The 25,605-nt window shown below is 55.4% G+C and overlaps 3 protein-coding genes across 7 annotated transcripts in view; 2 read left to right on the top strand and 1 right to left on the bottom strand.

Moving 5' to 3' along the window:
• LOC101620189 (zinc finger protein 350-like) overlaps positions 1–6,776 on the top strand; it is a 15,059-nt gene extending 8,283 nt beyond the window's left edge. For 3 of the 5 annotated variants that reach the window (XM_012733589.1, XM_012733592.1, XM_012733590.1), the window contains exons 2-5: positions 1,820–1,988; positions 3,055–3,181; positions 3,971–4,066; positions 5,166–6,776. In XM_012733589.1, the coding sequence (XP_012589043.1) occupies positions 1,977–1,988; positions 3,055–3,181; positions 3,971–4,066; positions 5,166–6,553 (1,623 nt within the window). In that variant the 5' untranslated portion in view covers positions 1,820–1,976 and the 3' untranslated portion in view covers positions 6,554–6,776. Of the gene's footprint in view, positions 43–1,198; positions 1,228–1,819; positions 1,989–3,054; positions 3,182–3,970; positions 4,067–5,165 lie in introns of those variants that run through there. The other 2 variants (XM_012733588.1, XM_012733593.1) reach the window with 2 other exon arrangements.
• A 1,773-nt stretch (positions 6,777–8,549) lies between these two features.
• LOC101620428 (zinc finger protein 350-like) lies at positions 8,550–18,790 on the top strand. Its single transcript, XM_004694057.2, is given in 5 exon segments — positions 8,550–8,576; positions 11,640–11,898; positions 15,268–15,864; positions 15,867–16,227; positions 16,229–18,790. Coding segments are annotated over 5 exon segments (1,647 nt in total). The 3' UTR covers positions 16,632–18,790.
• Positions 18,791–21,759: 2,969 nt separating this feature from the next.
• LOC101620892 (vomeronasal type-1 receptor 4-like) lies at positions 21,760–23,205 on the bottom strand. The gene is made up of 2 exons (XM_004694058.1): positions 22,417–23,205; positions 21,760–21,819 (listed from the first exon to the last, which is right to left on the bottom strand). Exons 1-2 carry the CDS (start codon positions 23,203–23,205, stop codon positions 21,760–21,762), a joined length of 849 nt encoding a protein of 282 aa, XP_004694115.1.
• Positions 23,206–25,605: the final 2,400 nt, after the last annotated feature.

Here is a 25,605-nt window from a genome sequence, read left to right on the forward strand (position 1 = left end):
GCCGGTGCGCGCTGGGGCCCGAAGTTGGGCTGCCGAGTGGAGGTGTGTGTGGTGGCGCGGGGACGGGGGCGCGCTCGGTCCCCACGTGGAAGGGGGATTTGGGCGGCGCCGAGCTGAAGGCGTTTCGGGGGCGGCGGCGCCCTCCGGGGTGTAGCGGGGTTCCGGACGCAGGCGGGCGGGCCGGGGGACCCGGGAGCCGATGCGATGGGGGCGTGGGCGCCACCGGCCGATCGCGACGTGGGGCGCCGAGCTGTCTGCGGGGAAACGTGTGACTCGGGTCTGGGGGCTCCTGAGGCTGGGAGAGGATTGGGGTTCGGGGGGGGTGAGGGTTGGTGGCTTTGAGAGACGCCTGCGATAACCCGTGAACGCCTCTGCGGAGGGCTGGCCGGGTGGCCGGCCCCTGGCGCGCCAGGCAGAGAGGCCAAGCCCCCGGTGTCGCCCGGCTGGGTGAGTGCACCCCAGTCGCCTCTTCTCCCCCCGGGCCCTGCTGGCTGCAGTCCTGGGCACCCGCTTTACAGCCCTGGCTGGTCCTCACCCAGGGTGAGCGCAGGGCCAGGCCCCCATAGCCGCCCCCTTCCTTGGTGACAGCTGACAGGTTTACGGGGCTTGCCAGGGGCCTCCGTTTCTAGTTTTACTTCGCGTGTGTTTAAGACTTACTGATGCATACAGGGCTGGGGTGCAGGCTAGGGAGATGTGGGGGTGAGAGATTCACCAGCGGCAGTGGGGAGCTGTACAGGCAGATCGAGGAGGTACACTGCTGAGGGAGCAGCGGGGAGACAGGAGAGGTCTCCCGTGCCCTGGGGGTCACTCCCGAGCCAGGACCAACCGGCACTGCGGGCCATATAAATCTTTTTGAAAAACACAGAAGAATGGTCCAGTGAGACTTGCGGGTGGGGCACCCTGAAAGAGGCTTACACCCAGGGCTGCTGGGCACTGAGAGATACTGTCCCAGCGTCTGAAGGAAGAGAAGCAGCAGCTGGCAGCTGACCTCCGGGAGGAGGAGCGGGAAGCCCGGCCTGGCGTGTCAGGAGCTATTGGTGCAGTGGAGCCTGTCACAGAGCTGTGTACACTTGGTGTCGCTGACACCCCTCTGTGGCACCAGTAGTGGCCTTCACTCCCGGGCAGGGCTGACCAGCTTGCCCAATGACCGCTACTGGCTAGAGCTGTCTGGCTGTGGTGACAGGTGACCGCCCTCTGCGTTCCGTCCCGGGACGCTGTCCGGGTGAGGTATGTTTGCCCAGTTTATAGAATAAACCCCACGTCTGTGGCTTCGGGAGCCTGAGGTCTCGCAGCTGTCCTTGGGGTGTGAGAACCCACAGTGCCCGTCTTGTGCTGGGCGCTGACCCTTACGCGTTGTATTGTGGGGGCCCTTGGCCGGGCTTTTGGCTGCTGTCTCGTCGGGGGCAGGTGCTCTGGCCCACATATGCACCCCTTTTTCACGGCAACTTACCATGGTCTCCGCTCCCAGCTTCTCCAGTGCTATGCGCGCTCACAGGACACATCGTTTGAGCGGGAGTTCCACTCAGGGTTGGGGGGACAGCACCCAGATCCCTTCCTTCATCATGTTCCTCTGTAGCTGAGCTGTCCGAGGGCGGCCTGCCCCTCTTGCCCTCGTGCCCTGTCTCAGACACCCACTTCCCCTCACACACTGAAGGCAGCCTGCACCCCACCCGGAAGCTCAGCTCTGAGGCTGGAGAACCCCGTCCTCGGGGAAGCGGGTCACGGCCCAGGCGGGGTCAGGGGCCCTGACGGCGGAGCTGGGGAGCGGGCAGCCCGGCTGCAGGCACTGGGCCGCTCATGGGGTTCTCTGCACCCACAGGTCCTGGCTCCCGGGAGCAAGAGCATCCAGGGAAGGAGGAAGAACCCCGGGCCTGGGGGTCAGCCTCTGAGCGAAGCCTGAGAGCTGGGGCGCAGGTGGAACGGACCCAGAGGACGCGCCGGGAGCAGCTGGCGTGGTGGGTCCCAGGCTGGACGTGATGGAGGCGCAGGTGACGCGTGCTGGGGAGACCTTTCTCCCCACCCATGTTCACTGATTTCTATTTCAGATTTCTTTCTTTGTATCTTTGGTACTTTCTGGGCATTTTCTTTCTTTTAAGTATTTATTTATGCATGCAGAACTGGGGTACAAGCCGGAGGTGCAGAACTGGCAGACTGACTGAAACGCACTGCAGAGGGGAGCAGCGGGGAGACGGGGAGACCTGCTCTGCCACAGGGGTCACCCCCTGGCCGGCATCGAACTCGTGCTGCGGCGGCTGCGGCCCTCATGGGGCTGCCTCTAACCCGCTGCGCCCCCAGGGGCCCGGCCTTGTTTCGTACAGTATAGTAATTAGCCACTGGGCGTGTGGGGATCACCAGAAGTGCTGCTTGTTCATTTATCTTTATGAAAATGCCTGTGAATTTGGTGTTTGTGTGTAATTTAGTATTTTTGTGCATTTATATTTTGTTTGTCTAACAGACAACTTTTTATGGTGTAATCTATATTTCAACAATTAACAGATACTTTTTAAAAAGATTTATACATTTGTGCATATAAGAACTGGGGTGAATCCAGAGGTGTCGGGGTGAGAGGACTTGCCGGGGAGCAGAGTGGAGAACAGCACAGGCAGATCCACTGAAATATACTGCTGAGGGGTGCAGCGGGAGACAGGAGGGGCCTGCTGCGCCCCAGGGGTCGGCTCTGTGTCTGTGGACAGCTTCATAGTGCCGAGACAGTCCTTGCGCACCGGGAAGGCCCAGCCTGTGTTTATGTACAGTGTGTGGTGATACTGCCGTGAACTCTCACCTACGATGTCGCTGGTGGTGTGTATAAACACACACACAGACACACACACACACACACACACAATAAGATGTATTAACTTTATAAATTACAGAAACTGAATGAAAGTGGTTGTGTGAGCAAGTGTGCAGAGACCATTGCTCTCACTCGTCATCTAATTTTTGCCTCCTCAACATGTGAGAATGAATCCCAAGGCCCTCTAGATGTGGACTGTGTGATAGAGCAAAAGGGGCATGGCCTGGCGAGGCCCCTCACGTGACCCTGTGCCGTGACAGGACCCGCTGACCTTCGCTGACGTGGCCGTGCGCTTCACCCGGGAGGAGTGGCGCCTCCTGGCCCCCGCCCAGAAGGCCCTGTACTGGGAGGTGATGCAGGAGACCTACAGCCACCTGGTGTCCCTGGGTGAGGCCGGGCCCGGGGGTCCTGTGAAGGCTCTGGGGATGGGTCCTGTGAAGAGGGGTCTCTGTCTTCTGGGTCCTGAGACGTGTGTTCTCTTCCTCTTGGGAGAAAAGCCCTTCCCCCTGGGCATGAGTGTTTGAGATCAGGAAGTGTCTGTGCACAGGTGGCCATCACATCCGGTTCTGGCACAGTCCCCGCACCCCCTTTCTCCTTTGATAAGAGGAGGAAAATGAAGGGTGTTGACCTTACTGACAGCAAACCCCCCTCAGCCACCCTCTCAGCTCCTGTCCACAGTCGGGGTGGCACCGTCTGTGTCTCCACAGGCTGGTCACCGGTGGTCAGGTGCGTCCCCAAGTCTGTGAGCCCTTCTCGGGAGGTGACTGACCCGAGTCGGCAGCCTGGGGCCTCTGGTCAGTACATGTGCAGTTGGAAGCTGAGGATAGATCCTCCGGGCTGTTAGCGTCTGTGCTGGGGGGAGGTAGGAGGTCTTGGGGGTGAACCGCCCTGTGTCACTGATGCTGTTGCGGCGGGTGCTTGTGAAAACAGGGACAGAGTGGGACACAATGTCCGTGAGCCCTGGTGTCACAGAGCTGGTGCCCGTGTGGAAAGTTCACTGGCACAGGTTTGGGCCAGGCCCGGATGGGGTTGGCCAGGAGCAGTGTTGGGGTTTGACAGCAGGTGCTGGGGAGTTGGTTCTCCTGTGTATGTCAGTTTTGTTTTGTCCTCACATGTGACATCTAGGGCCCCCCACACCCCCACCCAACCATGTCTGTCTGTCGTGTCTGTGACTAGGTGTCCGAGCCCACCCACCAGAATGGCTCTGCCAGTTGGGAGGAGGAGAACATCCATGGACGATGGACAGCGAAATGCACTGTGACTTCCTCTCAGGTGAGTTAGAGAAACAGCAGGGGCAGTTGTTGAGACTGGGTAGGACTGGTCTGGTGACACTCAGCTGGGTTTCAGGAGAGGGAAGCGCAGTGAGGGCACCGGGGCACCAGGCTGATGTGGCTGGTGGGTCTTCACCCCTGAGCTCAGAGGTCAGGACGTCACCCAGAGGCAGGCAGGTGTAGAAACAACAGCCAGGTTTAGTTTTAGAAAGAATGAGACAAAGCTGAGGCGAGTTTTGAGAGAGTGCAGACGAGTGTGAGACCAGGCATCTGTCTACCCAGATAGGGTTCACCGCGCAGAGACCGCAGTCCAAGCCGAAGCCACACGTAGCTGACTAGGGGATTCACGAGAGGCTTGATGCCAAAAGCCTCCTCAGTACCTCTCAGGTGGAGTCCACGAGCCCGCAGTTTCATCCCCTGCAGCTTTTCCTTTGTCTTGTATCTGCCCTTTAAAGAGGTTTTGCCTAATGGCTGGGTGAGCTGCAAGTATCAGGGCCTGGCTGGCCCACAGGAGCCCCTGTGAGGACCTGAGTGGGTTGGGGTTGGTCTGTGCCAACTGCTGCTGGTCCCCTCACCCTGCGCAGCTTCAGCTGTGCAGTATGTGCCACTCAAGGTCTTAGCTGGACAGCCAAGGCTGTCATGGTCATCGGGGTTACCTAAGCTCGCTTTCCTGCTCAGGCTCTTAACATTTTACAGTGTTTATGTATCAGTGACGTTACATTCATAGGAATATTAAGCCTGTCAATTTATGTGTAGTCATTTGATAGAAGAATCTGTCAAACTTTAAAAATATCTGTATGTTGGGCCTCCTTGGGAGTCTAGGGTTAAGTCTCAGCACTCTGACCCCTACAGCCTGTTCTATCCGCTCTATCCGGGCAGGGAGGTCTCCTCAGGGCACAGCAGACCTCTCCTGTCTCTCCACTGCTCCCCTCAGCAGTGGTTTTCAATGAATCCTCTTGCTGTTCTTCCCACTCTGTCTCTTACCCCCCCCCCGCCTCTGGCCTGCACCCCAGTTCCTGAAATTGAAAAATACAACTTAAAAAAAAAGTTCTATTTTTACGATGGAAGGATGATGTAAGAATTTATTTTTCTTTCTCCAGGAACCTTAGAAACTGAAGCTTATGCGCAGGCACCATTACCAAAGGGGAGCGCGGAGAGCAGCCTGGGACTGGGCCGTGAGCACAGCGCGGGGGCAGGTACTGCACAGCCCAGCTCTGATCACCCCGCTTCAGGGGAGCATCTCGGCCTGCTCGGCTCACACAGGACAGGCGTGGGCTCAGGTTTCACCTCAGTTACTCAGAGCAGCAGTGGTAATGTGAAGAGCGCCACTGAGCCCACAGGAGACGGGGACTCCTTCCTCCATGCTCCCCAGGGACGGTGTCAGCCCCAAACGAAACTCCCTGAAAATCAAAAACTTATATCTAAGTCACAATTCGTCAATCCTCAGAACACTCGAAAAACCAAGAAGCCTCTTGTGTGCAGGGAGTGTGGGAGAGCCTTCTTCAGAGAGTTCCTTTTCACCATACACCAGAGGACACACACCGGGGAGAAGCCTTACGAGTGTACTGACTGCGGCAAAGCCTATATCCGAAAGTCTCTGCTCAGTGCCCATCAGAAAACGCATACAGGAGAGAAACGCTTTGAGTGCAGCGTTTGCTGGAAAACCTTCGTCTACAAGGGCAGCTACACGGTGCACATGCGGTCGCACTCGGGAGCGAAGCCTTTCGTGTGTGGCGTTTGTGGGCGGGGCTTCCTCTACAAGGGTAGCTGCAGGGTGCACATGTGGGGCCACACGGGGGAGAAGCCTTTCCTCTGCGGCTGCTGTGGGAAAGGCTTCATGTCCAAGGGGAACTGTAAGGTGCACATGCGGATCCACGCAGGCAAGAGGCCGTTCATGTGCAGTCAGTGTGGGAAGCGCTTCATCACACGGCCAGACCTCATCGCGCACCAGCAGAATAACGGAGGCGAGAAGCCACACGTGTGCAGCGAATGTGGAAAAACCTTCTGCGTGAAAAACGACTTCGTCAGCCATCAAGTCAGTCACAAAAGCAAGAGACCCTACACCTGCAGTGAATGTGGGAAAACTTTTGTCCTCATGTCTTGGCTCCTGAAGCATAAGAGAGTGCACAGCAGAGAGAAAGGCGGGCACCCTGGCAAGCTGGGCAGCCCTCCCGCGGCACAGCATGGCCCAGCGCAGGCCCGCGGCGCCCTGGCAAAGAACACCCTCGTCAACGCCGTCACTGTGCCCGTGTCCTCTGTCATCCCCGTGACCGTGCCTGTGTCTTCTGTGGCCCCCGGGCCTTCATTTCACATCCCGGGGCTCCTGGCAGACAGGGGTGTGGTCCTCGTGGGCCAGCCTGTGGCCAGAGTGGCCCCCTCAGGACTCCACAGTGGCTTGGCACAGGGCGGGAGCCTTAAGAGCGCGGTGAACGTAGTCGTGCCTTCCGCAGTCAACTACGTCTTACTTTATGTTCCCGGAAGCCAGTAGATGGGCAGAGGTCTGCTGAGATCTGTGGATACGTGCTCACCCAGCTTCCTCGCTCATGTTCATCCAGGAAGTGTCACCTCGGAGGGACGTGTGCAGGCGCCATCCGGCAGAGTCGGTTCTCTCTTTTGAATTGTGTGTTGGTGCCCAGATTACTTTGCTGTTAACGCAGATGTGCATCATTCGCTCCACTGTACCAGTCAAATGAATAAAGGGTCTGGGCTTTCTGGTGAAAAGTAACTGAGTCAGTTTGGTAAACCTAGAATGTGCACTTGCTCTTAGCCGAAAGGCTGAGAAGTCATGGGAGCCTGTACTGTGTGTGTGGAATGGGGAGATGAAGGAACAACCAGGAGAGTGAAATGCTCACGCCCCCTGAGGGGCGAGCGCCAGGCAGTTCTGTTCCTCCCTCAGGTTTGGCTGGAAGCTGGCGCATCTGCCTGACCTCTGGCACTTTGTTGCCCAGGGCCTTGCTCAAGCTCCCTCACTGCTAATGGGCTTTGGTGACTGCACCATTACACCTGGTCTCTTGGCACGAGTGAAGGGGAGCAAGAGGAAGAGCTGGCTTGCAGGGGTCGTAGCCATTTTGTTTAGGAGTTTGCACTGGGTCCACCCTCGAGACCTGGTCACCTCTCTAAGGTTACACTTGGGATTAAGATTTTTGGAGTAACAATTCATTTCATAACAAGATGGGACATGGCTTCAGGCCCCGTGGGCATTCTTGTGCAGGAGTCCTGTATCTCCAGGAAGTGGAAGGGCCTCTTCAGCCACCAGAAGCTCCTTAGCGAGTTATTTTGTCAGTACATGTGTTATTTCCCCAGCTAGTGCTGACTGGTCATTTTTTCACTAAAATGGTAAAATTTAAGGTCCTTGTTTACAGTAGGCCAATTTCAAGGACCAGGCGGTCCTAGAGCTGGGGGTCTATGCCCCCAAATCGCACCAACAAGCAACCTCTAGCTGCTTGGACTGAAAAGGAGGCATGGAGATGAACAGTATCTAGAAACTTCTGTTCCAGAGTGCTGCTAAATGATACTGTATCTCAGCACAGTCAGTTATATTCTGGTTTGGGAAGTGAATGAACTGGATGTTATCCTTAAGGGAATGAGCCATGGGAGACATTTTCAGCCATTACAACGATCTCCCCCAGAGGCTGTGATCACAGACCAAATAATTGAGTCACAACTGGACAGAGCAGCAAAGGAATTCTCGGGGTAGATAAAAGGGATAAGAAGAATGGAGGACAGAGGCGGCTGTGAGATTTCCTAAGGGTTGGCCTCGAAATGCCTTTCTTTGTCCTTTCCTGTCACCCCCGACAGCGGCCACCTTTCCAAGCTCCAGCTCTGCTGGTAGCTGCCGACCTGAGAATGCTCCAGAAAGAGGGGACGCCGGCCTGTCTGTCGCGATCATTTGTCCTCATTTCTCCTGTAGTTAACGCACTTGTGCAGGCCACCTGTCCATCTTGTTCACAGGGAAAGTCCTGGGAACTGGCCACTGCTGTCCCAGGGCACCCTGGGTACACGGTTTCTAGTCGGCGTGAGCTGACAGCAGGTTAGCGCTCACGTAGGGCGTGGTGGCCCCTGGACACACTGTTTGGACAGTAGCTGGCCGAGGACAACTTACACCGCCCGTGTGTGCCTTGTGATGCGGGCGACAGTGAAACGTGCCCAGGTGCTGGAAAGGTGCTCAGGCCGCGGCGTTGCCCACTGCTCGGTCTGGCTCCTGGTCCCGAACCCGCCCCGACGCTTCTGCACGGCCGTTTTCCAACATGGCCGCCGCCGAGGTCCCAGGCGCCGCGTGCAGACAGTCTCCTGCGCCCCCGCAGGGCACAGGCGGAGGGACGCCCCAGGCCTCCTGTCCTCCGCGGCCGCCGTAGGCGCAGGCTGGGTCCGGGAAAGCCGAGTCCAGCCTGCGGGAGTGTCCGGAGAGTGGAGGTTTGCGTGTGGCGGGGACGCGGGGCGCGCTTGCTCCCGATGGGATGGGGGAGTCGGGCAGCGGCGCTTGCATGGGGTTTGCGGGTCCGGACTCCCGGGTGCGGGGATGGGGTTCCGGGGTCCCAATCGGGGTGGAGGGTGGAGGGCTTGTCGCCTTGGTCCGGATATGTGGGGGCGGTGTTGTTTTGGGCAAATGTGGGTGACGGGCTTGGGGGCTCCCCCTGGGTCTCCTGGAAGGGAGTTTGGGGGGCGCAGAGCTGCTGCTGCTGAGGCCGTGCGGTTGGGTTGTCCAGGGCGATAAGGGGTGCAGTGAGGGGTGCAGTGAGGGGCCGTAAGGTCTTAAGCCCCAGCGGCTGGGGCAGAGGTGGGGCTCCCAGTGGGGTCGTCTGGAAGCAGCTCTTAAGTTTAACGGGACTGGACGCACAGAGCGACGCCCCTTGTCACATACGGGGTTTGGACGTTTGGGGCTCCTGCTGGAGCTACCCCTTCCCCTCATTTTGACCTTTTCTGAGGGAATCTTGGGGTTCTTTGGTGCCCACCCCTTGGAGGGAGCCCGTATCCTGCGTTGGGGAGCCCTGGCGTCCATCCGTCCCGGTGGCTCAAGTCGAATTTTCTTAAAGTAAGGTGAAGTTCCATCGGCACCCCCCGCCCTGAATTACCACCCTGTGTCCCACACCAGTTTCTTTGTGTTTTATCATCTGATCTGAGGAGCTGACCACTGGGGTTTTCTTCGTTGCTTCTGCGTTTTGCCATGTTGTACATGAATGCAGTTGTACATGATGCGTTCAGAATGATTTTTTATACTTACTTTATCTTTTTCAATTAAAAAATGTATTTATGCATACAAGAGCTGGGATGCAGTCCAGAGGTGGGGGTAGGGCTGAGACGATTCCCAAAGACAGGGTGGGGAGCAGGACAGGCGGATCCCCTGAAGTCCACTGCTGAGGGGAGCAGCGGGGAGACAGGAGAGGTCAGCTGCGCCCTGGGGCTCACTCCCTGGCCGGGGATCCAGCTCTTGCAGCAGAGGGACAGCCTCACAGTGCTGGGCTGTGACCCCTGCGCCACCAGGGCGGGCTCTTCTGCAGTTTCGACGTCAGGCTTGCTTTGCTCAACGTCGGTCAGACGGAGTTAGCGCTTCTGGAGAAGTGGTGTTTTCTCCTCTGGTCTGTCTGAGGTCAGAAAAGTGTGTTCCGTGACTGTGGACAGTGTCGCAGGATAGGCCAGCACTGGTGTCTCCACGTGGCCTTCCCTGCCCTCATTTTTGGGGCACCCTCATCTCTGGACTGTGAGCCGGGGCGGTGAGTGGAGAGGGTCAGCTGGGACAGCTGGCTAACAGCCCACCTCGTGAGGGCGATCCCCATCGGAGTGGCCCGTAGCTTGTGGGAACCCGTGGTGGAGAAGCAAGTTGAGTCGTAGGCTCCTCAAAATGCCCAGTGGTGAGCAGATCCAGAAGAAAACACTGAAGCACCCCAGTGGTGTCTGGGGGCCCCCCAGATAGTCACTCCCACCCGCCTTGGTCGGTGTGACTGCAGTTGGAGAATGCTTGGTGGGTGTTAAAGGCACCCTTGGGGGTTCATCTCGGACCATCTCCTTCCAGATGAGCCCCCGGGCGCCCGCGGCCCGTCACTGCTGGCCGCTTCACCTGATAGTTGAGCGCACCAGTGTAAGCACCTGTCGTCCAGCTCCCTGCTTTTCTAGAGCAAACACTTCAGCTTCAGCGCTACCTTCTCATTTATTTCTGTGTGCGTTAAAAACTCCTGGAATAGCAGCAGCGGTTTCAGACAGCCATCACTCCCACCGCCTTGGTTTCCAGATGAGCGTGGACTCATGGGGTGCAGAAAGAAATGGAGGCAGAGCTGTGCACAGCTGTCTTGAGGAGAACGGCGCCCAGGTCCCCTCCTTCCTCACACATCCATGAGGTCGGCCTGCTGAGGCCTGGGCTGCCTCTTGCCCTCGTGCCCTGTCTCAGACGCCCACTTCCCCTCACACACTGAAGGCAGCCTGCACCCCACCTGGAAGCTCAGCTCTGAGGCCGGAGAACCCCGTCCTCGGGGAAGCGGGTCACGGCCCAGGCGGGGTCAGGGGCCCTGTCGCGGAGCTGGGGAGCGGGCGGCCGGGCTGCAGGCACTGGGCCGCTCATGGGGTTCTCTGCACCCACAGGTCCTGGCTCCCGGGAGCAAGAGCATCCAGGGAAGGAGGAAGAACCCCGGGCCTGGGGGTCAGCCTCTGAGCGAAGCCTGAGAGCTGGGGCGCAGGCGGAGCGGACCCAGAGGGCGCACTGGGAGCAGCTCGCTCCCTCGGCGGGTTCTCAGGAGAGCGATGGAGGTTCCCTGATTTTGTTCTATTTGTTCCGAGTTTATTTTGTTGAGCAGCCGGGACTAAGGCCGAGCTGTGAGGAGAAACTAAGGTTCCCAGCACAGGCTCAAGATATGGGGGAACCCCGCACCCCCCGTGAGCTGAGCAGGCGCAGGCCTCGCTTCTCCGCCCCCCCCTCCAGGGGTGGCCTTGATTCTAGAGGCCCTTGAGAAAGGACGGCTCGGCTGGAAGGAGAAACCTTGCCAGCAGGGCCTGAGCAGCCCTACAGCCGGGTTGTTAACAGCCCCAGAGGAGCGTCCCTGTCGTGGATTCCAGGTCTGAGGGGGGAGTAGGGCCCGTCCTGGTCTCTGCGCGGCATCTTGTTTATGTCCCTCCTGGAAGAAACGGGAGCGGAGTCCTGAGGAACAGCTGCTCATAAATGCAGAACGGAGGGGTTCTGGGGGCTCCTCACAGGCCCCTGCAGGAACCCACTTGGTGACTCAGGGAAATGGGGGGCAGTACTGGATGACTCCCGTTCTGGGGGTTGTGAGGCGGCCTCCCGCCAAGGGACACTGGGGACGGGAGGTGAGGGCTTGGTTCACCGCCCAAGTGGCTTTCTGGGTCTCCTTTCTAGATTATCACGTGGGCTCAAGTTATAAATTACAGAGACTTACACTGAAATGTGTGGTTGTGTGACTTAAGGCACATTATAGATTTATTGTCATTTTAATATTTACTCCTCCATAACATGAAACAAAAGCCCTCTGGACGACTCAGTGTGCATGGTACAGTGAAGCGAGCAGGGAACGCGTCAGGCTCTGTCCTTGGCCTGCGAGGCCTCTCACATGTCCCCTGTGCCGTGACAGGACCCGCTGACCTTCGCCGACGTGGCCGTGAGCTTCACCGGGGAGGAGTGGCGGCTCCTGGCCCCCGCCCAGAAGGCCCTGTACCGGGAGGTGATGCAGGAGACCTACAGCCACCTGGTGTCCCTGGGTGAAGGCAGTGCCCCCCTGTCGCTCAAGAGGTCCTGCCAGTGGCCTCTCCACGCTCAGCTTCTGAAAGCCTTGGAGTGTCTGTGGTGCTCCGAGGTGGTGGAGTCTCAGCCTTCCCTCTGGCCCCCAAGGAGTGAGTATCTCACCTGAGGTAACAGCCCTGCTTGGATAGAGGGACCCGTACCCCTCGTCCCTCACTGTGTCTGTGTCTGGTGTCCCCTGCCCAGGTGAGCGAGGGGCAGCAGGGGCAGGTGTGGAGGTGCACCCTGATGGAGTAGGGGGGGCTCTTTTCTATGTGGGAGTCCAGAGACACACCCAGGGTCTCTCCTGGGCCTGAATCCTTTTTATTTCCTCTACATCATGTGCTTGTTTGCTCAGAAAGATGGGGTTCTCCCATCTTTCCTTTTCTGACTCTGCTCCGGGGTCCTCTGTCCTTGCCTCCATGGGCTTCCTTCTCTGTTCTCGGTCCCCACTCAGAGGTTCTCGAAAGTTCCATTTCCCATTTTCTGGTCAGATCTGCTCTCTCTCCTAAACTTTCTTTTCTCTATGAAGTAAAAACTGTTGGTCCTCAGGAGAGTTCCAGATAGTTATCTCCATGTCATTAACACAAACTTTAGACATTTAGATAATGTTCACCTCCGGGGCACCTCCTGCCCAGCGGCTGCAGGGCGCAGCCCTTTTCCCTGCAGACCAGCCTGGAGCTCCCTGCTGCCACCACCACACCTGTGCCTCTTCAGTGGCAGCTGTCCAGGAATTCTCTGGAACTTACTGTACTGATTGGTCCCCTGTTCCCGGGGCTGTCACCCTGCAGGGGTACCCCCGCCTCCCACAGTGTCACACGCTGCTCTCGTCCCCACAGCGCCCGTCTGTGCCAGCGTCCCGCCCCCTTCCTGTCTGCCCCTCCATCCCTCTGGACTTTCGCTTCGCCCGTACATGTTCCGTGAACTCCTTCCGAGGCCTCAGCTGTTCACGACACTCTAATTAGAAAAGGGATTTTAATAGTCTCTGTGCTCATTTCCAGCCTGCCCCAATTAGGCCCTCCTGCCCACTTCTAGTTAGATCCTTTGTGTGCTAATTATGCTCTTCCATCCCTCTTACAGATGTTACCAGTGTGGTCACACTCTGCAATAGTTTACTTCCCCCCCTTGGGTTCTGACTTTAAGTCCCAGTGAGCGAGCTGTCAGTGGAGAGCAGTGCTGCCTTCCCCAGGCCGGAGGCCAGGGAGTCTGGCCACTCCCGGTCACAGTTCCCTTCTTCCCTAATTCTCTGGTGCGCCCCTTCCACACAGTGGCGACCTCCATCCACCCCCTTTAAACGATGCTTCGGTAGCCTAGCTTGTTCTTTTGGGTAACAGCAGCGAGGAAAATCATGCAGGTAGACCATGTAGCTTGATTCTGAGGGAAGAGACACAAGTGGAATCATTGAAACAAATGAGTGCCCAGGAGGTGTGTGGCGGGACGGGAGTGCGGCCTGGCTACGCTTCCTGCAAAAGGACACTTACCTGTGTAGAAGGCTCTGAGTGGTTAGGTGGCTGGTGAGACGTCTCCAGGCAGGGGACTACACGTTCTACAGCCCCAGGCACGTCAGGCGGTGACTGCACTGCTAATAACATGCGAGAACACGGGTCAGGAGTGCTGGGGAGCGGGAGGTATTTACATCTTCAAAGATTCTTCGGCGACTGTGTGGAAGGTGGGCGGTACAGGAGCGCGCATGGTGGAGGTGCCCCCATCCCTGCTGATGGCGGGTGGTGGTCAGATTCTGGCTGTGCTGTTACACAGGCTGGATGTAATTTGACATCTAGGTCATGTGGGCTCTTAAAGGAAGAAGTAGGTGGAGGTTGAGGGGAAAGTTGGGGGGTGAACATTACTCTGAGGTACATGTAAGCAGCATCACTGAGTCGAGTGCTTGGACTGCAGATTTGGGAATTGGAAATCTTTAAGGTGCATTTGAGGGAGGATGCAGATGTGAACAGGGCCCTGCCTGGGTAAGGGATGTTCCAGAGTGAAACAATAGAAGATTAAAGGCCTGAGCAGGAGTGTGTGAGGTATTTTAGGAAGCCTGTTTGGATGGAACAGGAAGGAAATGACCCGAGATGAGGTCAAGGTCATTGTCGGGCGTGAGAGAGCAGGACCCATAAGGAACAAGACATTTCTGCCTTTTTATTCTGTTTCTACTGAGAGGCAAGAATATTAGGATATTAGGGAGTTTGAGTAGATTAGGCCTGATGTGGCATGATTTATGCTGAAAGGATCACTTAGCTACTGTAAAGGATAGGAGCTGGCAGGGGAGGGGCAGTGTTTTGTCCCAGCTTCTGTGAGCAGCAGCAAGAAAGACGAGGCAGAAAGGCTGAGCAAACAGAGTTTATTGCTCCCCAGCAGCAGCTGAGACAGAGCCCCTAGAGTGGGTCCGCAGCTACTGCCAGCCCTATGGGGGAGAAGGGTCTCTTATATAGATTCTAAGCTCAGATTCCAAAGGGGTACTCATCGCTGTATCCCTTGATGTAAGGCCCCGTTCGTTATCACCTTCATCTAGTCCCATCCCGGATGCAAGGCCCAGTTTATTACCGCCTTATCACCCTTGGATGCAAGGCCTAATTTATTACTGCCCTTATCAAGTCCCATCAGTGTGAGTAAATCTCCGCAATTGGTCACTTCCAACAAGCAGAAAAGCCTGGAAGGAGATTGCTGTGGTACCAGAGAGGGAGTGGCTCAGAATTAGCGGAAGGGGAAGGCCTCAGTCTAGTTCTGGCTGTTTTGTAAAGAAACATTTATTAGGGAGGGAGGTACGCGGTGGGAGAGGAGAAAGTGCTGAATGGTGCACTGAGCAGTTGGGGGTTGGTGAGCAGAGTGAGCTGGCATGTACAGTGGTGGAGCTGGAACGGGGACTGGAAGCCAGGATTTGGTTTTTGTACATTGCAAGTTAGCTGTGCTCAGAGCTCTCTGTTCTCGTTCTTTCCTTCCCACAGCTGACAGCAAGCATGAGTCCAGCCAAGGCGTCCCGTCTTCCCTCGGCGGAACACCTTTCTCTGCCTTCATTGCTCCTTCCCACCAGTTTCCACAGCTGTAGCTCTTCCTCGTGTCTGTGTGTCCCATGAAGTGGTTTTAATGAATTACATTGAAAGCTCGGGAACTTGAGGATGTGTCTGCAGCACTGGCTCCAAGGCTGGTACACAGGAGGCATCAGTGAGGTCTGAACAGGGAGTAGCCCGTCTCTGAAGTTTGCTTCTGGTGTCCCTCGCCAGTGTCTCCTAGTACCCTCTGGCACTGTGCAGTCAGTGTTCTGAAGGCCTTATTAGAAGTCAGCCAAGCGCAGTCATGTCAAGAACTTACTTTCACAGTGTGTTTACCTTTTGTTGTTTTTTACATTACTGGGTTTTTGTTGTTGTTTTTTATCTTTACCCCAAAGTGCAAGGAACTTTAAGCTGTATTTACATATAACTTTAAATTATAGTTAATTTTGTCACAAAGGTAGTTTAAGATACCTTATATCAAATCAAGATGATGTAAGAATTTGTTGTTCTTTTCTTTCATAGATGTCTCAAAATTTGATGATCATTTGTCAGAGCACTTACAAAAAGAGAGCATGGAGAATGTTCCAAAACTATGGCACAAACACAGCACATTTGAAAATTCTGTTCATCAGAGCAGAAATCACTTTGTGTTAAGGGAAAGTCATGCCCTGTTTGACTTACATAAAAGACATATGACATCAAACTTGACTTCAGCTGAGCAGAGCAAAGGCTGTGAGAAAAAAATTGCTGCTGGGTTTATTGAAGCTGGGGAGTCCTTTCTCCATGCTAATCATGAACAGGGTCAACCTGAAGTTAACCTCTCCAAATGCCAAAAACTTGTCAGCACTAAATCACAAGTCTTCAAGCAACAGAAAACTCAAAAAATAAGGAAGTCACATATTTGTAGGGAATGTGGGAAAGCCTTCATGAAGAAGTCTTTGCTCAGTGATCACCACAATCTTCATACAGGGGAGAAACCCCATCGATGCAGTGTGTGTGGGAAAGCCTTCTCCAGAAAGGTTGTACTCACTGAGCACCAGAGGACACATACCGGGGCAAAACCTTATGAATGTACAGACTGTGGAAAAGTCTTAAGAAATCACTGCTCAGTATACATCAGAAAACACATACAGGAGAGAAACCATTTATATGCAGTGAATGTGGAAAAAGCTTCATTCAGAAGGGAAATCTCATGGTACATATACGAGTACATACAGGGGAGAAACCTTACATTTGCAGTGAATGTGGAAAAGGCTTCAGCCAGAAGACATGCCTCACAGTACATCAGAGACTTCACACAGGAAGGACTCCTTTTGTGTGCAATGTTTGTGGGAAATCCTGTTCCCAGAAGACAGGTCTCATTAAACATCAAAGAATCCACACAGGAGAGAAACCCTATGAATGTAAGAAGTGTGGGAAAACCTTTATCGAGAAGTCACAACTCGTTGTGCATCAGAATCCACACAGGAGAGAGACCGTATAGATGCAATAAATGTGGAAAATCATTCAGAAGTAAGTCAGTTCTCAATGAACATCAGAGAACTCATTCAGTCAAGGTAGAGATTCCTTCCTCTGAGAGACACGGCCCATCCCAGGCCAGTTTTGTCATGCAGGAAAAGAGCATAGTTAATTCAGTGGCTCTGCCAGTGTCTTTTTTAGCCCCTCAGATATCACTAAATATCCCAGGTCTCCTGATGGAGAGGAATGTGGTCCTAGTGGGACAGCCTGTGATCAGAGGTGCACCCATAGGAGACAACAGTGGATTTGCACAGAACGGAAACCTTACGAATGCAGTGAATGTGGTCCTGCCTCCAGTCGTCAATTGCATCTTATATTTTGTCACAGAAAACCAATAGGTAGATCTCAGAAGTACCCTACATGGAAGTGGGTAAGCCCAATTTTCTAGTTCATTAATGCTGTCAAGTATATATTGATAAATTCTATAAACCGTGAAGTCTAAACACATACACATGAATTGCTTTATTGTGTTACAAATGAGGGAAGCATAGTTTATCAATAGAGGAATTCAGTCAGAAATTTTAAAGCATGTTAGGTAATATGTACCAGAAATATGGCTGTGAATGAAAAGCCCTGAATAGGCTAATAGTGGTATGATGTAGGAATTGTATGTGTCGATTCTGTCTCACCAGCCCCAAGTGAATGATTTACCTCAGAACTGGGTGTTTATATTAAGTATATATTGGTTGATATTATACCGAGGGATTTATGGAACCACAGTCTTACACTGTTGCCACTTCCTCATTTATTGAGGATCATCAAATACTTTCTGTGGATATGGCTGTGTTCCCAAGCTGAGGATACAGTGCGAGCAAAACCGAAGAATCCCAGGGTCTCCTGGAGGCAGCACTGAGGTGGTGGATTAAGTGGGTCTTTATATTAATCTTTCCAGAGCATGTAAGTGTGGTAAACTGGCTCTAAACTTCAGGGGCGATGCCAGTTTACTGTTGAACTAGCATTTGATCTTGATCATTCTCAATGGGACTCAACATTACTAAACATGACAAGTTATGTTTTAATGCCCATTTTTGTTTCCACAAGTACATGAGAAATTTCCTGATGAGTGGTTTTAAATTTTAGTATTTAAAGACTGAAAGCTGGTAAAGCCACGTGAGTGGCTGCAGACGAGGATCACACAGTTACTGGGCTAGACAGTGCGACACGGAGAGAGATGTCGTTTCCAAAGTGTGGAGAGCTGGGGCGGAGGAAGAGGTGGTTTCCATTTCTCAGGACAGAGGGTAATGTCCTATGTAGATGTGGCCGCCCTGCGGCTCCAGCAGAGATCGCCCTTCACCTGTTCGCAGGCCTCCGCCCTCCTGAGGTGACACAGGTGCTCAGTTAAGAGCAGGTCTGACATCACTCAGCTCCTGAGCCACCTCTTGCCCTGCCAACCCAGGCTATGTCTTGAGTAAGGCACTTAACTCTGAGTTTTACTTGGCTTTGTCTTTAATGTCCAGCTCGCAGGCCTGTCGTGAGCAGCGGGTCTTGAATGACACTGTGTGAATCAGTCAGAGTCACCTGGCTCAAAACACCACTGAGGGCACAGAGTGGCCCAGCTGGCTTTTCCTCGGCCTCTTGCCTCACGTGATGCGCTGGTTTATTGTGCGTCCTTCTAGTGCTTCTCATGGAAATTCATGCAAGGAGGCGGTAGTTTTGCCCTTCTCTCTTCTAAAGGCGTTTCTTGCAGCTCTGTAAGAGTTTGTGAATGTCGAGGAGCGCTGAGCAGCACTGGGCGCTGAGCAGCACTGGGTGCTGGGCAGGGAAGGCTCCTCCTGCCTGCACCTCACACCTGGGATTAAACTGGATTCCTCTTCCAGCCTGAGCCCTGTCCAATGCCAGCCCGGGGAGGCCGCATCCATTTGAGGGAGTCAAGTCGGGATCATGGTGGCCCAGAAAGACAGATGACTAAGCGTTGGGCAGAGACGCGCACTCTTCCCTGTGCAGTGCCTTCTGGACAGCCTTTCCTTAGCAGCTCCTAGTTAACAGTGGTGTGGAAATCGGGACTGGCCTGGAAGGTGGCCCCAACGCGTGCGGAGGAAGGATGGTGGAGAGTCCAAAAGGACAGTTGTCCTTCCGGGTGCAAATGGCTAAATGGCTGGTAGCAGATGTGGCACACGGCCATGGGGATGGGCACGAGTCAGACCTGAGGGGAGGCGGGGAGTCACGAAGATGGGCGCACTGGCTTAGTGTTTGCTTACGACAGCCTGAAAAGCTTCCGCAGTAGCCTCACTGCGCACCTGCTTTGGGGTTTTATGGAATGGATAACGTAAGTTGTTTGTGTGTGGGAAAAGGAGGGAGTTGGGCACCAGCCTTGTGGCAGAGGCTGAGGGATGCCACAGTCAGTAGTAGTTGGGGTAAATGAACCTGGTCCTGGGGTGGAGCGGAGAGGAGGTGTTGAAGAGTCATCTTTGGTCCATTTTGCAGGAATCGGTGGCTCTGTGATGATGACTTGTGGGTGGGCTTGGGTGGACCCTGTCAGCTTTTCACATCAACTTCGCTAATCTACAAGCAAGATAAGACAAATGATCATCTTTGGTTTGTGTCATGGGGCTGTGGCTATGGAGCCGTCTTGGGAGAGCTCGTGTAGAGGGACGGGGCTTTCGTTTTTAGAGTTGTTTTGCTTGAGAAGTTAGGGGGCTGACGGGGAAGCCTATTTAATCCGAGGTTTATAAAAGCTTAGAACTGTCTAGCTACATGCGAAGGGAAGAGTCTCTCCTCCCATCCAAGCCTCAAAATCAAAATTACAGTTTTACTTAGTCCCCTTAGAAGTTTGAAATGCAGATGAATTCCACCATAAGGTGATTATATTGTTCAGGAAATAAATATTTCATCGTCTCAAGAAGTTATTTTAAAACAATATTTATAGCATTGTTATTTCTAGGTCAGCTAAAAGGAAAAGCTTAAACTGTACCGAATATCTAAATGGTCTGGTACAGGGGCACACGCTGGATCCTGCCTACCCGACGACCCCGCGGGGCGCCCAAGTAGCAGATTCTGTGTGGTTCTTGTTGCATTTGGGATGATGCCCACAGGGCAGTAGCACTGCTCCTTACTGAATCAGCCTGCAATGTCCTTTGTCTTCCCAGGGGATATTTACCCACAGCGAAGCTTCACCCCACCGGCCTCCCGGATGAGGAGACAGGCCCCAAATAGCAACTTTTCGCACGACCCCGCCCTCGCCACTGGCCCCGCCCTCCCGCAGGTCTCCGCCCCCACGGGTCTCCACCCGCGCCGCTGGCTCCGCCCTCCCACCGGTCTCCGGCCACGCCTCCCCGGGGGAGGGGACCGGCCACAACCTGCAGTCTTTCGCACGACCCCGCCCTCGCCGCTGGCTCCGCCCTCCCGCAGGTCTTCCCTCGCCGCTGGCTCCGCCCCCCGCAGGTCTCCGCCCTCCCGCTGGCTCCGCCCGCGCCGCTGGCTCCGCCCTCCCACCGGCCTCCGGCCACGCCCTCACGCCGGCCTTCGCACTTCCACCCCCGCTCCGCGCGGGTGTCGGAGCTCACCGTGCCGCTGACCGCCTGGCGTCTGTCCTCCCCGGCGGCCGTCTCGGCGCTTTCCATCGCCGACTGGCGACCCCCGTGCCGTACGGCCCAACTTGCAGTAAGATGGCGGCCCCACGGTACGCTTGCCCTCGGCCCAGGGCGCCGCCATCTTTGGCAAAGGGCTAGACGGGATGGAGCCGTTGGCTGGACCGGCCCGGCTCCTGCGGACTTCGTCGCAAGCCAGTCAGACCCCCAAAATGGTTTCGATTCACGCCTTGAGCCGATGTGGGGGGCGGGTGGGGGCCACGATGGGCGCGACCTCGTGACGTCACGGGCCGGCCCCGCCCCGAACGCGACTCCTTGGAAACGCCGAGTGGACCCTGCCCGGCTCGGGGCGTCCCTGGCGACCGCCCACGGGGGTCTCGGCGGAGGGTGGGCACCGGGAAGCCGCCTTTGTGGAGAGGCTCACTAGTTCCTGGGGCAAAGCCCTCAGAGGTCCGAGGGCGCCGGGGGAGGGGAGGCGGGCCCAGTGTGCCTGCGGGCGGGTGGGGCAGCGTCCGCGTGGCGGGGCCACGAGGTGAACGCCCTCCTTGGCGCTGGCGCGGGTGATCTGCTCGGGCGGCCCAAACGGAAAACAGCGCGTGAACTCGCTCTCTTATCCAAGTTTGCGCGGTTTACTGTGGGGCGCAGGCCATGGAGGAGGTGCGTGGGGAGAAGGACGTTATTGGAGAGTTTCTGGGTCAGATTTCAGATTAAACTCCGAGTCACTTTTATTGTTGATTTTTGGGCGTGTGGATGCCAGCGTAGGTGGGGACGCCTGGGGCCTGGCTTTGGAGACCAGGGTCCTGCTGGAGGGAGGTGGGGGTCGAGATACTGACTGCAGATACTGACTGCACGGCTCCATGAATCTCCTTTCAAGTCTTTGCCCTCCTCAGGTACTAAAAACCTCTCCCACATAAGAGCTCTCCCTCTCTCTCTCTTTATAATTCAGGTACATTTTAATAAAGACACTTACATTTTAAATATGACAAATTTGACTGGAACTTAAATTTTAGTTTACTGTTTTATTTTTAAAGATTTATTCATTTATGCACACAAGAGCTGGGCTACAGGCCAGAGCTGCGCGGGGTGAGATGAGTCACCAGAGACAAGAGTGGGGAGCAGAACAGGTGGAGCCACTGAAATCCACTGCTGAGGGGAGCAGTGGGGAGACAGGAGAGGTCTGCTGCGCCCTGGGGGTCCCTCCCAGGCGGTGGATGGAACTGGTGCTGCAGGGGCTGGGGTGTTTAATGACAGTCGTACAAGTCATCGGTCTCAAGTCAAAATCAAAGGCCGGTATAAAAACTATACATTTTTCTCTTCAAAAGAAATAACTCAAAGGTCTAAAAATGCAGCTTGAGAAACCCGGAAAAGCAGCTTTTTGGCAGCATCAGCACTGGCTGTGCTGTGCTCAGCGGCTGAAGCTACTGGAAGTGAAGCAGGAGGTGAAAGATCCATCTTTCGCCTTGCCCCCTTCCCTGTAGGGGCACCCATGCAGCCTGTGGTTGCCAGCACCGGTGCCCACCCAGTGGCGGGGGGAGCAGCAGCATTCTCCCGGTCTGCTGGGGCTCTGTCTGCAGACGAGCAGGCCAGACTCGGAGCTCCGGCTCTGCACTGCCTCATTCCCGTCGAGACATTTCTGCACACCTAAGTCCGTGTCTCCGTAAAGGGTTTCTTGAGTCCAGGCCTTTATCACTCCTGGTGATGAGTGGTGACCCTTGCTGGCCAGCTCTGCTGATAGGTGACCGCACTCTGCTGTGCTACTGGGGACCCTGCAGGGTGAGGTCCCACCACTGGTGACGCCAGTGAGCGCTTGTGTTCCTGCTTGTAGAAGAAGCCAGATGGCTGTGCCTGGGCCCCCGGGCTCCTGCAGCTCTGAGGCTCAGTGAGAACCCGCAGGCCCCTCTCCCTCGGCCTGTCCTCCGATCAGCCGCAGGCCTGTTGTCTAGCTGTGGCCGTAGCCCGTGGTTTTGGCTTTGGCCTGTTGGCGGCTCTGCTTCTCGCGCTGGGCAGGCGGCCATTCGGCCTTTCCAGCATCAGTTCTCTGGCCCTGACCTCCCCGTTTTCGAGAAGACTACCTAGCGGTGACCTTGGGCTCACTAACCTACTAAATGCACGCAGTGGGTGGACACACATGCTAACGCGACTGTCGCTGTATGAAGACACGGAACCAGCTGCTCATGCCCACGTCTAACGCAGCCTACCGCGTGCCATGGCTTTCCCCCCTTAATACCCAGCCCCACAGAACCAGGACCCCCACTGCGGTGGCCCCTCTCCCCTAGGGGGACCCACAGAACTCACTGCTGGCTTGTCAGCCAATGGCTTTCCCAAAATGTGGGGAGTTCATTGCATCTGACGTTCCACCAGCTGAGGCCATCCGCGCTGTCGGCGCCTCAGGGAGACAGTGGCTTCTCCTCAAGCGTCTGTGTTGACCTTCTGAGAGACCACTGAGCTAACCACCAAATACTGTGCCCAAATATACAACTTACCTATTTCCTGTAAGATGGGGGCATCTCCTAAACTTGACCCGCACAAAGCACAACCTGGAGACCCGACAGTCACAGCTTATAAGCAGATAAGGGCCGACAGTGGGAAAACACACAGAGAGAAAGGCAGTCAGGTTCACCAGCCACCAGCCGGGATTATGAAAATGGGCGACACAAGCGTGGATGATGGAGGAGAGGGTATGAAACGCCACAAAGGTGCTCGCCAGGGCGAGGATGCTCTGGGTGGCTCTGGTCTCGGGAGAGGATCTGGAGTGGGCACGCGTCCTGTGAAGGCACCGTGCCCGCTGCCGATGCCTGTGCAGGAAGAGAACCATGGAGCCGCTGGCCCAGAGGATGAGCAGGGAGAATGAAAGTTCAGGGAAGACGACGAGCAACGTGTAGAGTATGTTTGTGGTGTCATCGTGGTCTTTGGTGGAACAGTCTCCAAAATCCCTTTCCCTGGTCATGTTTTTACTGCTCCATTTGCTGGGCGCATAGGACAAATAGAGAGGGAAGACGCCATTTACCGACAGGCACAGGACCCAGCAAAGGAGGATGGAGCTGCCGAGGTACTGGGGGCATTTTGTTTTCCAGCTCTTCCAGCAGGGGCCCGTGGGGCCGATGGTGACGGCCTGGAACATGCTCAGGAGGCAGGTGGTGCCAATGGACATGCCCCTGCCCACCCGCTCCATGTACCGGAGGAACTTGCAGCCTGCATGGGTGAAGAGGGGTTTCCACCCAAAAGCCAAGGCGATCTGGGGAGTCCCTTTAGAGATAATGACCAAGGAGTTGGATAGGACCACATGCTTGAGAATCAAGGCTATGGACCTCAGCCGGCACCCAGCGCAGTGAAGGAAGAGTTGATGGTAAAGAAGGGAGAGATTGCCCAGCATGCCCACGGTCATCTGTGCTGAGAAGATGATTCCTACCACCAGGTCTCTGGAGGTTGTTCTGTCACCTAACGTGCTTCCCTTTGAGCTGGGGGAGCTGCTGTTCCTGGGCAGAGGCGCCCACGGAAGCTCGTTGGCACCATGCGCGATTTCTGCTGTGTGTTCCCAGGGGGTTGCCAGAGGTGTCGAGATGGTTGCCGGATGGAGACAACGATCAGTGTGGTTCACGGGAAAACCGGCTTGAAAGATGAGGTGGGACTCACCTTGGGGAGGCCAGGGCAGAAAGCGGAAAGAAAGCAGGATCCAAACTCTCAGCATCGGTGGGAGCTTATTGCCCCGTTGGGACGAGGAGGTGATCTCAGCCATCCCCTGTGCCAGGCAGAGAAGCAACCTGGAGTCAGAGGCTGCTCTACATGTTAAAGGGAAGTTTCTGGAAAGACAAAAAATAGTTCCTTGGCCTTAGCATGAGAAAATACTTGAGAAGCATCACAAAATGCATTGTGTGGAGGTGCTGACAAATTAGGTCATATGAAAATGAAGAGCTGGCCCTCCCTGGTGGTGCAGCGGGTTAAAGCACGGCACTGAGAATCTAAAGCCGCTTCCGCATGAGTTCGATTCCCGCCTGCCCCGGAGGTGACCACATGGCGCGGCAGACCTCTCCTGACCCGCCCGCTGCTCCCCTCAGCAGTGTACTTCGTCGATCTGCCTGTTCTGCTCCCCACTCTGTCTCTGGTGAATCCTCTCACCCTCCGCATCTCTGGCCTGTACCCCAGTTCTGTATGAATAAATAAATAAATCTTTAAAAAAAAAAAAAAGCTAAAGCCACTGCAGCATTAGTTCGATCCCCGACCCCAGAGGTGACCCTCCTGACCCCCGCTGCTCCCCTCAGCAGTGTACTTCATCAGTCAGCCTGTTCTGCTTCCCGCCCCTGCACCTCTGGCTGTACCCCAGTTCTGTATGCATACATAAAAACAAATCTTTAAAAAAATTAAAGAATAAAACAAAACAGAGAGCTGGTCTCATGGAAAGGCACACACAAAGGAAGATGCTAGCACAGACGAGGTTGTACGTGGGGTGCTACTGGTTCCTCAGGAGACCTCCAAACTCACAACCCCCCAGAAGCAGAATGATACACCGGGTAGGGACAAACGCATCAGACCACACAGAATGGGGAAAGGGCCAATATGGAAAGTTCACACTAGGCTGTCTATTTGCATACATTTGCATAATTTGCATACAGAGTCAGCAGAGGGGAACTCATCTCTTCATAGGCTGGTTGCACACTCACTCCCCCTATTCCCAAGCAGCCCCAGGACTCTACTCTTGGGGTCCTGATTTCTGGGGCGTTTCGGAGGGCTTCTGGGCAACGGAAGACATGCTGACGCTCGACCTGGGCATGGTGTAGGCAGTCGTGGTTGCGAAATCCCTGAGTGGCACTCTCACGGCCACATGGCTCTACATTTGAGAAAATGCGCATGGCCAAAAAGGAGTTTGGGAGGGCAGAGGCGGTTGCTGAGGGTCTGACCTGCGGGTTGGGTCTGTGGGGATGAAACTGCAGAACCGGGGTCCCCAGGAGACCAAACAAGAAATGCTGGGGGATGGTGACGGTGCCCTTCTGGTGAGCTCAGGGCCCTAAATCCTTCTTTTCTTTAGGATGGAGAGGGAAATGACCACTCAGGGGCTAGCACAGGAAAGGAAACCCCCAAGTCCTCGGGAGCCTCTCAGTTCTACCCACCTGGGGTTGCTGGTGCAGGCAGAGGAGGGAGAGATGTTGGAGAGGTGGGATGCGGCAAGGCCACTCTGTGAGGCCAGGAAACAAGTTGACGTTCTGGACCATCCAAGAAGTCGTCGAACGCAGTGGCAGCCATTGTTTGGGGGGGCTGCCGTCGGCGCCTGAGAATCAAACTCAAGGCCTTCAACTGGACTCAGAGCAGTAAAGGAAGAGAAGAGATCCAAAAAAGCATAAATCTCCAGGACCCCAACTATATTGTAGGGGAAGTAGGACACTCCTAGCCTTAGAGGTGGTTTGGCCGGGCCCCCAGGTCCAGGCCCCCGGGTCCAGGGCGGAGGACCCCGCGTGGGCCCCAGAGGCATGGAGCCGTGAGCCCATGCCCGGCCCCAGCACCTCATCAGGATGTTGGCCCTCGTCTTGTCTCATGTATAAACTTTAGGTCGCGATTACCATACAAAGAGCCCTGGTGCCCAAACTACCGGCCGCCTCTGAGCGGATCTGTTTGCTGGCGGGCCCCGGCGTCATTGCCCTGGCCGGCGAGGAGAGATTAGGCACAGCGGACGTGATCGTGTGAAGGCTCACAGGCTGGCTGCCGGCCGAGTGCTAACGCTGGGTGACTGCCCCCCCCAACGGTATCTCACATTGTTAGTGCTTTATCATTTCGGCTGTAAGCAGTTTCTGTC

The sequence above is a fragment of the Condylura cristata genome, unplaced genomic scaffold (genome assembly GCF_000260355.1).
Source record: "Condylura cristata isolate star-nosed mole 26May11 unplaced genomic scaffold, ConCri1.0 scaffold00041, whole genome shotgun sequence".
NCBI classification, from domain to species: domain Eukaryota; kingdom Metazoa; phylum Chordata; class Mammalia; order Eulipotyphla; family Talpidae; genus Condylura; species Condylura cristata.

Coding starts and splice junctions, on each gene's coding strand:
- LOC101620892 (XM_004694058.1), bottom strand. CDS start 23,205: ATGACCGTGGGCATGCTGGGCAATCTCTCCCTTCTTTACCATCAACTC. Junction 21,820..22,416: donor ACCTGACTGCCTTTCTCTCT/GTGTGTTTTCCC, acceptor CCGCCTGCCCAG/CGCGAGAAGCAGAGCCGCCA.